Here is an 11,241-nt window from a genome sequence, read left to right on the forward strand (position 1 = left end):
ATGCATATTTGTCATAGTGCTGCAGATTGTACACGGTCGTAACCTAGCAATTGTAACTGTTCTGAGACGGCTCACGTCGATTTGCGAAACGTTTGAAATGCACAGTCATATGCGGCGAGACCAGAGAACGATTGCCCTTTGTACTTTTGAATAAAGCGAATATACATTCAGTACCGACTACATATTTTCGAAATCTAGTCAAATTTTAAGTGAAAAAATCATTTTTAAGATGAATTAAAAATGAAATTGGTAGGTACTTCCAAAGATAATACCATTGAATTTAATGCCCAAATGACAATGTGAATAAAATCATTTTTTCAATGGGAACGCGTAGAGTAAGTAGTAGGTAGGTACATAAAAAAATAAACTTCGATAAAACATGCTATTCCAAATCCATAAACGAGATTTGACAAATATATAATACTCGTAATAAAAAAAAACAGCTATCTTACAAAAAAAATTTCACTTTTCAATCACGCATTATATTTTTCGAAAGTCAAAAACTGGCAGTATAATTAAGTGCGAAAACTGATTGCCATCATCAGCCTTATAAAAAAATAAAATGGTTATGGCCCACTTACAAAAGGTCTGTAACGGGATCACTTTTACTTGAATATGTATATCGAAGAATGGTTATCGGCGGTTACCTCATTCTATCTACGTAATTCATTCTTCTCGGATAACCCAGGGTTACGATTTGTGGATAACGCGATGAGCTTGTGTATAGTAAAATAAAGGAACAGACAACTCAAACGACAACATGTTTTTGTATTAGCTGTAGTTAGTCTAGAATAAATGCGAAAAAAAAACCACGATCGTAATTCACTAAAAGAAATACCCTAAAATTTCACGTCATTCATATAACGAGAGACGCATGCAATGATTAAGGAATGTAGTAAGCGGCGCAATAAATTTTTAGTGACTCAGATCTGCATACGTTTTGAATTTCTCTAACCTTGAAAATGTTGTTAATATTCTTATTTTGGATGGGAAGAAAATATTTGATCCGATAAAGATAAAGCTGCATGCTATCTGTAGTCGTTTTGATTTTACTCCTGGGACCCTCACGCGGTCACATCAAAGTGCTTTGCCGCTCTATGCGCATTTTACTGACTGATTACCAGGGTCAATGTTGCTGTTATCAGCAGCGAGTGTTTTCTAGTATTTATTTGTTGTAAAACAGCAATAATATTTATTTATGTTTATTTTTCACTTTCTTCTCTTTTTCATCATATACAGCGACAAAGCAAAGAATGACCTGTAAATAAATGTGTTTGAATATATGTAAATCAATATGGTATCTCTTTTCGATGAGTTAGGTCTCAGGTCAACCAAGTTTGCTAAAATTAATTGATTATATTGTTATCGTTTCGTGTCAGACATTAAACCGGAACGTCATGCGTCATTGGGTAACTTGAAATGTACCTAAAATGTTAAAAAAAATATTATATAAAATAGATATGTACCGTTTTGTTATTAAATGAAAAGTATTAAGTTTTGTACAGAAGGAATAAACTTTGAAATTTGATTAGAAAATCAAATATGAAAAATGCATAATATTAAAAAAAAAATTGCATAAATGCGGGAACGGGCTTGCGGATCATGCTGTAAAGTGCTTGCTGCAGCCCACAACGTGAATGTCGTGATTCACTATTACGTGTAAATTTCTGACCCTTTAAACTGGAACCGATGATTGCTTTTCCACAAAAAGAAGGTGGATGGTGGTAGCTACCGGCGCGGGATTACAGTGCGCCATACCACAGCAAAAAAAAACTATCGAATAAATTCATGTTTATTTTCCAAAATACTAACTATATTCAAATAACAAATATAGAATCGGGACATTATTTTTTCCGAAAATCGTATTTGTTCGGTCTTATTTGATTTTTTCTTTGCCTTTTTCTTGGGGTCTGGTCTAGACTAATTTTAAGGTAAATTAATAAAATTGTTGCAAATATCTCTTCAATACCTTAGGACCAATTACTATTTGAAATGTTTACTTTTAATAGTTGAATATCATGTTTCCAACCTTGATAAACATTATTTACTGTTACGGCTTCCATCAAGTTTTTTCAATTGGTATTCAAACAGAAGAAAAATGTGCCGGGATCAGACTCACATATACATTTTACGTGGCCAATACTTTTTAAGTTATGGTTATTAACCCAAAATAGCTTCGCAGACAGTGTTGATGTGTTAATTAGGGAATTGAAATTTAATTTTCTGACGACGGGCTCCGATTTTTGTCCATTCGTTTTGACTATATTAGAAACTCTTCATTTAATATTGTAATGACAAATTTTAAAAAGGAATATACTCGTATGTAAATAGCTGTTACAATCGATGTAGTTAAATTGCCTGTTGATTTAATATCTTTTATACTCAATAAGTTGTCACCGATGTGAATACGTTTATGTCTATATTGTTCTGTATGTTTCGTAAGATGTCTTCTAGTGTCTAGATATTTACCGCCGGAAGTTTGACAGCAAATATAGTCGCATTATTCTTTGACACTGGTTGTTCTTGTTTGTTGGTATCGAAGTTGTATTGGTAATTCACAAAGAGAATGGTATATTTCTACAGTCCTCGGAGGTTAAAGAAAAATATTTATATTAACGAATTTGAAGATAATTTTTTGAAAATTTTCAGTGATTGATCTCTTAAAACTTCATTTTAGTATGAGAACTGTTAATTTTGCCTTTTCGTATTAACGTGATATCCTATCCGAAGCTAAAGTAATCGCAATAGTTTGAGCTTGTGGTTTTGTTATTAGATAATAGTAATTGTATTCGGTATGAATTATCCATCGGTTTTTTGATAAATATATAGAATTTGGGATATGTATCGTTCATCTGTTCTGTAACTCATTCAAATAACGGAACGTTTATTTATAGTTACATGTCCGAAAGCTGCGTTCTTCTACTCTTCTTTGGGGTATATAAACTTAAGATTTAAATCCGGGGTATGTGAGTTAGTTTGTTTTCAAATTAATTAACCTCAGATATAAACAACTCGCTTCGAAAACTTTCAAAACTACGGTTGCGACTTTATCTACAAAAAAGAAAGGTCGGAAATCGTGTAAACTGTCGGACTTGACGTTAGTTTCTTCGAATGAAGACGATATCCAGGCTTTCATTACTCGGACACGAGCTTTATTTGAAAGCGTCAGTTTACGTAATAATATATTCATTTATGTTCGTTTGTAAATAATTAATTTGTTTAGACTTCCTTGCCACTCACTGTTCAAATGGACACGAAAGGATTTATTCTAATGAAATAATATACTTAGTCTGGCCGTAAATACTGTTACAAAGGAAAAAATAAAATTTCTATTGCAAATAACATTTGTTACTTTTACAGTGTGTTAGTTTAATACATAAATATAAAACAATTTAAAGTATAAAAAGCTTATTCGAAGTGGTCTCCATTGGCTGCAATACAGTCCTTTAAACGTTGAGGTCAGTTATCAATAGAAGCACGCACTCTTTCCATGGGAAAAATGTTCACTGCCAATCGTACAGATTGTTTTAGGGACTCCAAATTATCAAGGCGTTTAGAGCAAGCTGTACTCTCTAAAACTGACCATAAATCATAATCCAGCGGATTAAGATCGGGGCAAGACGACAGTCTTCAGCTCTGATGAAGTCCGAAACGTTCGTTTCCAACCAAGACTGCGTAGACCGAGCTTTATGACCTGGCGCCGAGTCTTTCTGGAAGGACCATTCTTGATTATTGAACATGATGTTGTTGAGGGGCTTCACTACGTTCTCAAGAATGGTATCTTGATGCACTTGTGCCGATGTTTTGATACATTTTTCACAAAAGTATGGCTCAGTCACTCCTTCATAGCTAATACCCCACCAAACCATCACTGTAGTCGGATAGTGCCTACGTTGCCCTCTGTCGACTAACTGGGAAGTTTCCTTAGAGCTTTGAGCATAAATACGGTCATTTTGTTTGTTAAAATGTTGCTCAATTGTCAAAAATTTCTCATCCGTAAACAAAAATTTTCTATGACCTCCTTTTGCGTACCGCTTCAGTAGTTGTTTCGATTTTACCACCCTATTCTCTTTTAAATTATCAGTTAAGAAATGACCAGTACGTCTCTTATAGGCTGCAAGTCCTAAGTCATCTTTTAAAATACGCGACATGGTTCTAGGTGCTATCTTCATCTCCCGAGATAAAATCTTTTGCTTTCGCCTTGATCGCCTTGATTCGCGCTTGACCACCTTTTTTGTACGAACACTACGTGGACGGCCAGACCTTTTTCTGTCACAAACAGAGGAGGTCTCATTGCACCTATTAATATCCCGGTACACAAACATTTTACTAATACCAAGCGTATGGAGAGTTTTAAAAATTGCATTTGGCTCCATACCTACTTTGTGTAATGCAATCACAGCGATTTGGTTTTCTTTATCACGATACTCCATTTTAATATCGCAAAATATTGTATAATGTATTGGCGCCAAAATGAGAAAACTCAATGAGCAATCAAATAAAAATGACAGATTCTGAATTCAAATGTAATATTTTGTTTATTTTTAATTGTAACAGTATTTATGGCCAGGCTAAGTATAATAGTTATTATCATATATTATTTCGTTATTTTATAAAGCTTGCTATCGCAGAACATCATAATATATTTCTGTTGTGATTTTTTTTTATTGCTTATATGAGTGGACGAGCTCACAGCCCACCTGGCGTTAAGTGGTTACTGGGGCCCATAGACATCACGCAAATGCGCCACCCACCTTGAGATATAAGTTCTAAGGTCTCAAGTATAGTTACAACGGCTGCCCCACCCTTTAAACCGAAACGCATTACTGCTTCACGGCAGAAATAGACAGGGTGGTGGTACCCACCCGCGTGGACTCACAACAGGTCCTACCCTAGTATTAGAAATAAATATGTTCCGAACCATATAAAAATCACAATGTGAATGCTATCCTAATTTGAAATCTATGGTCAGAGTTCCAGGTGCAATGAAAAAAAATTGAAATATCCAGATAGAATTTTAGATCTGTTCTATGGTTTGGAAATTGTCAATGTTAATTGTAATATGAGATCACCTCTGATTCTGATTGGACGCAAAGACTAAAGTCATAATAATTGGTATAATATGCCTACATAAGTAACTCAAGATTCGTTTATAGATACCAAGTGTAAGAGCTATGCACGAAAAAAAATCAGTTTATTAGATCCTAGCCAAAGTGTTTAGATTAGATACAAATATGTAAATTTCCTTGATCTCTGGTTTGGCTGTATGACGGTTTTATTATCTGAGTTTTACCGGATAGAAAGAAACAACAGTTGATCACATCCAACATTTATTAATTTAAAATTCAACATCAATGGAATAAACTTGTCATACAATAGAAGTATATGACGTTTTGAAGTTAAATTACTTTTATTTAATAGATACGAGTATAATATATAGCTTTAAGTTTATATAACATTACGAATTTGCCATAGAGTTTAAAGTTCTCATGTTTACGTAAATTTAAGAGTACATTATGCTAAATCGAATGTACGATTCTTTGTGAATAAAGTAACAGTGAAATTGTTACTTTCTTTAAATTTATTATGTTGAATTTCCATATGACAGCGCTTAGCACGTTAAATATACATTAGTATTTAGTATAGTACGAACATTAATCAGTAGGTTTTAATGTGATGTTACATGAAGTTTTTGCAAATTACACTTAATGCAAAGAACGTTAAAATATACCAATATCCAATATACATATATGAATTTTATTTTATACCGACGAAGTCTTCGCTTAAGATCAAATTGATTTTGAAAAGTTAAGATTTTGCTAATATCTAATGCATATAATACTAACACGTAATTAACAATTATATAGACTATCGACTGTCGACCAATTGTCGCATTGTTTAATTTTGATGTTTAGAAATCAAATGCTCTAATATCTTATATACACTTCTGAAACATAATTATCAGTTTATGATACTGGATTTTTATTACACCAACTATCTTATAACATATGTGAATAACTACAATGTGATAAGACAAATATTGAATCTAATCCTTTTTACATTACACATTATATTGAATGTAAGATTATTATAAACTACATAGACGAAAATACTAAATTTAAAACGACAATGGTAATCTTAAATGCTAATTTTAAATAGGTAACAATTACTATCAATAGGATTAGGTAATTTGGATATTTTAAAGCAGAACTCTATATGCTTTAGGGAACACCTTCATTAAAAACTAGAAAAGACATCTAGAAATATACGATTTTGGGCAAATATTTATCTACAATAAAATAAATGAGACTCAAAATTAAATCACTAACCTTTGGGACGAAAATATGTAATTAGAGCCTGAACAATAATTGGGTAAAATTTTAACTCTAAAATCTTATTCTAACACCTTTTTTTTCGTGTTTTTTAATTTGCTTCAATGTATTATGGCCTACACATTTCGTCCGTTAGATCGCCTGGTTGTCATGATTCTCAATTTATCATGATTTTCAAATTAATATTTATGAATGGCATTTGAAAAATGATGTTGATAACACAAATGCCTACTAACTCTTTATCTAGTGGAAAATTTATGATTTTCAAAACAAATATGATTTAGTTATTCTGAAATGGACTGATTATAATTATAATCGAAATGGTACTTTGAAAATACTTCACAACATGGTGACACGGTTTTCAAATACAGCATATTAAGTGATTGTATACGTAATACAATAAAAATATAAATAAAATATAAATATGCTCTACGGTCAATATTCTATGAACCGTGATCTTATTCAAATAACACAAATGCCTCTTGTTATCGCTTGAGATGACACAGTCAGAAGTCTCAGCTAAACTTTAAAATTAATTACAAAATAATTATTTACAACTCAGTGTAATAACCCCGTTTCAACACAATCGCTCTACATATAATAAAAATAAAGTATAGTCATCAAAAATAATATCACAGCAAATAAAATTTTAAGCATAAACATGCGTAGCCGTTGTCTCATCAGCTTGATGTGAGAACGGTGATGTCATCCGGTTACACAAGGATCCAAGTCCAGGTAGAAGTTACCAGTATTCATAGCCGGTGGCCGCAGGGGACTCTGGGAACGGTTCACAAATCGAGCTTCATTTCTGCCAACGTGGACCGTTACCTGCGGCCACGGGGCTGGCACTCAACCTTGTTTTATAGTAGACGTCTCTACAGAGTCGACATTCTGGGGTTTGGCAGGCAATGGTCGGTTGATCATTTTACGAGATGATCCCGAAGATGTTGTTGATTCATGAGAGCGTGCAGTCGAGGAAGAAGGTGGGCTGCCAGTGGAGCTGCTGAGAGATTTTGCCGAAGGGCTTGAAACACCGCTAGTATTCATGACAGCCCGTAAATATGGTCCACGCGGCATCGCTTGTTCTCCAATTACATCCGGCATGGCACCAAGCAATCCTCGTTTTTCTCGTTCGGGGTTTGTTATTTCCGCGTACAAGTGTACTGCCATATCTTGAGGTTCAAAATACTCGTGGGCCAAAGCGGTTTCTCTATTGTATGGTGAAAGTGGCGAAAGTTTATCTAAAGATGGAGTTCGTGTGCCCACGCTGACCATTGTCTTATTATTTTTCCCTAAACGTGGGGCTGTGTTCTGGAATGGAAGTTCATAGATATTTTCCGCTACATCAATCAACGTCGGAGTGTTATTCCTTCCACCGTTTTCTTGTAGCTTGGTCATCTCGTACAAGTGTTCTATCATTTCTCGAGCCTCAGTGTAGTTATCTGGATTATCTAATTTTTCTTTCAAATTTTCTAATAATTCCCTAGTTAATTCCTCGGGTAATGTTTGGGTTGTTTTATCAATAACTGGAACAGTTGCTTCGTCCTGTAGGTTTGATTCTTGAATGATTTCCTGTGGAGTACGAGGTTCATTCAATCGATGTCTTTCCGAGTATTCGTTTACTGATAATTGAGAAATAGAACGCGCATTATCAAGCCCCGCACTTCCATTACAGAGGCAAATCCTTGAGCAAAACGCACCGCAACTTGAGTTTGTCGATAGAAATGATTTGATATTGACACAATTACCACGTCGTCGTAGACATTTAATGAAACTCACGAACATTGCAATTATGACGCATATGAGACATGTGACAATAACTATGCCAATAATTTTTTTGTCTCTCTCGCTTATACCGCTTTCTTCTTGGGTATTTTTATGAGGAAAGCGTGGGTTCTTTATCTCTACTAGCTCTCCTTCTGATTTGGTTTTAAAGGTTTCACATTGAACCGTTGGTTTTTCAGTGCATACGCCATCGAGAAATTTTTTGAATAACATGTTCTGCTCAGGTTCGTTAAAGCAACGCGCGAAGAATTCATCGACAGTACAGTAACTCTCAAATTCGTATGGTTCTATTGATACCACGTTAAGGGATCGTTTTAGTACTTGACTAATGTTGCAGTGGCATCGTTCACCATAGTAATTATTTTTGTATTTAATGCTGTTAGCAGAATGAGCTTCTGCTTGACCTATAAATCCTAAACTATTCGGATGTATCGTTTCAATTTCGTTGTCCACAAAAGTTAGTTCGTGTATAGCTGCATCCGGAGCGGCAATCGCATTAGGTACCAGTTCGTCGAATGAGTTTTTCTCCATTCGTAATTTGTTCCAGGAAGACAACTCGAATCCTCTCTCCATAAATTTATGGAATTCGGTGTTGAGGATGATCACAGATGCTACTGTGGTGTTGATAGCACCGGTGTTGATATTATCGAGCCTGAAATTCACAAATAGAAAATGTTAACTATAACACTTTAATTGCTGAATTTGATAAAAATCAACGTGAATTCAGAAAAGGGTAATTGAATCATCAGAACAACAAAAGTTTTGGTGCCTACTATTTACAAAATTAAGATAAATCATTTTTACCGTGAGTCCGATATGTTGAGGTTTCCTACTGCGGAAAGCAAAGCCTTGGACGCCAACTGTTGAATTCGACAACCGATGAAGTGCAAATGATTGATAAGGGACTTTTGAGTAAATGCTTCTTCTTCAATTAGATGGAAAGAGCAGTTGACTGCCATCACAATATTGTATGTGTTCGCTGAAAATGCACCGGTACGTATGCCGTGCACCTCTATCGATTCCATAGTAATTCTAGCAGCGGACGACCCAAATGTTTGTGTAGGAAATTCTGGGACCGTGAGATTTTTTAACTCAATCTGGAAAGGGAAAAATAATACCTTGAATAAACCAATCAGAAATAAACCAATAAGTATTATTAAAATGGATAAATTCGCCTCAAGAATCAATTCGCGTATTAAAATTCGCTAAAGCGCGTTGAAACACAATAGTTATAATACTGACCGACATGCCAGGACCATGCTCGCCGACATTGGCTGCTGTGTTATCTAACATAAACGCTCCTGGTCCCAAGTCAAGCTTTCGAACATCTATGATGTTCATCGTGAGAAGCCAGGAGAATGCCTCTCCTTCGAGTGAAACGAAATCGCAATTTTTGATCGTCACCGAAAGTGGACCTGTAATGAGAATGCATTATTTAAAACGATGCTCCAAACACCTTCAGACTTACTTACAAATGATCCTCAGTTTCCAACACGAAAATGGAAACAATAATATTAATGATCTAATTAGCGAAATATTTTTATATATTTCGAATTTCAATAGAGAGATGCTTGTAATTATTTTATCTATACTAATATATAAATCTACAGTGGTTTTTTACGGATGTTCCGTTATAACTACTGAACCGTGCATCCGATTGACTTGAAACTTGGTATCCATATAGAAAATACATGTACTTAATGGATAGGCTAATATTCATATGAGTGTTGCACACCTTACATCAGTTGCGGGGGTGTAAATGATGAGAATCTTTGTGGGGGTGAGAAATAATAATGTTAATTTTAATGCCCAGCAAAGCGGACGGGTACAGCTAGTGTCTTATAAAAACAACCAATGATTTACTTTTCAAAACTATTGTCTAAAATATATTACAATATTTAACAGCGGATCTTCTTGTTTTGTGAGTCATTATCCTGTTGCACGAATACCAAGTCGGGGAAACGGATGTATTTTTAGAAGAGAAACCGCGGACGGACGCTCCCTGCCGTCCACCTATCGCCTTGCTGTCCTCGATTTGAAATATGTTTAATATCTTTTTTCATTGCTCATGTTTTTAATTAATGCTCTTTTAGGCATACATAATTAATTCTAAGTTTCTAAGCTGCTACAAGAATCCTACTGACCATTAGAACTTCGATTTCAAAACTTGGGTATTTACCGTAAACAACTATGCTTTGTCCAGTCGCGAAGATCTCTCGTGTAAATTTATAAATTTTAAACCTTTAAGATGTTTATAGGTCTTCTAAGATTGGTCTCTATACAAATCCAGATAAGATTGCATCGCATCCGATACAACTGGTTCCCAACAACCTGCACTTAGGACGTCTACAAATGTAATATTTATATATCGAGTTGATAATTGAAAAAAAAAGCAACAATCATACGCATTGTTAGGGGCTGTAAATTGTTTGTTACTACCATACCAACTTCTATTAGATTAATATTCTGTTGGATCAAAGAATAGAAAAAGATATGATTTTATTCAAATTACAAGGAGGGTGGAGGTAAAATATTTTTTTTTTTAATAAAAATTAAAATAATTATTACTGCAATACACTGTCATGTTATTGTACGCGTATTTAAAATGGGGTAGCGTTAGTTTGAAGCGATGAAAGGTAACAGGGGAATGTCGACACTATAATCTAAATGTCACCACCGATTCTCAAACATTTATTTATTGATATGACGTCGAAGTCTTTATTAAATACGAACAATAGATTTCAAAACAGATAGCTTGGTTGCTTTTGGGATGCCCGAATAATAAGGTTGGTGACATTTATTATACTTATACCATTTCGACCTCAGGATGAAATAAACTGTTTTAGACATAATAATAATTTTACTAAAAACAAATAATATCTAAATACGAAAATTCGCTTTTACAATGATATTCGCGTTTGCAAAACATCAAATTGTTAATTTAATATGAAAACATCGTACTATTAAGTGTGAAAAATGTTGTTGAGCCATAAAAAGTTTAAATGCATTAACCACGTGTAATTTACATAGTAAGAAAGTTACTCGTAGCAAACACGTTTCTCTTAAAACATTTTTGAAATAAGATAAGCTCATGGTGCTTTTTGAATGAGGATTTGGATATTGA

The 11,241-nt window shown here is 34.3% G+C and overlaps 2 protein-coding genes across 5 annotated transcripts in view; one reads left to right on the forward strand and one right to left on the reverse strand.

Annotated features, from left to right (window-relative positions):
- hiw (MYC binding protein highwire) overlaps positions 1-11,241 on the forward strand; it is a 146,262-nt gene that overhangs the window by 47,828 nt on the left and 87,193 nt on the right. The gene's annotated exons all lie outside the window — the stretch shown is intronic.
- The window catches only part of LOC114252805 (uncharacterized), a 30,734-nt gene continuing 24,806 nt past the window's right edge, over positions 5,314-11,241 (reverse strand). The window contains exons 3-5 of the mRNA XM_028187454.2: positions 9,360-9,532; positions 8,922-9,214; positions 5,314-8,769 (exon numbers count right to left, since the gene is read on the reverse strand). Of these exons, the coding sequence (XP_028043255.2) occupies positions 7,182-8,769; positions 8,922-9,214; positions 9,360-9,532 (2,054 nt within the window). The 3' untranslated portion in view covers positions 5,314-7,181. The remainder of the gene's footprint in view (positions 8,770-8,921; positions 9,215-9,359; positions 9,533-11,241) is intronic.

Source organism: Bombyx mandarina, chromosome 01 (genome assembly GCF_030267445.1).
Source record: "Bombyx mandarina strain Sakado chromosome 01, ASM3026744v2".
Classification (NCBI taxonomy): domain Eukaryota; kingdom Metazoa; phylum Arthropoda; class Insecta; order Lepidoptera; family Bombycidae; genus Bombyx; species Bombyx mandarina.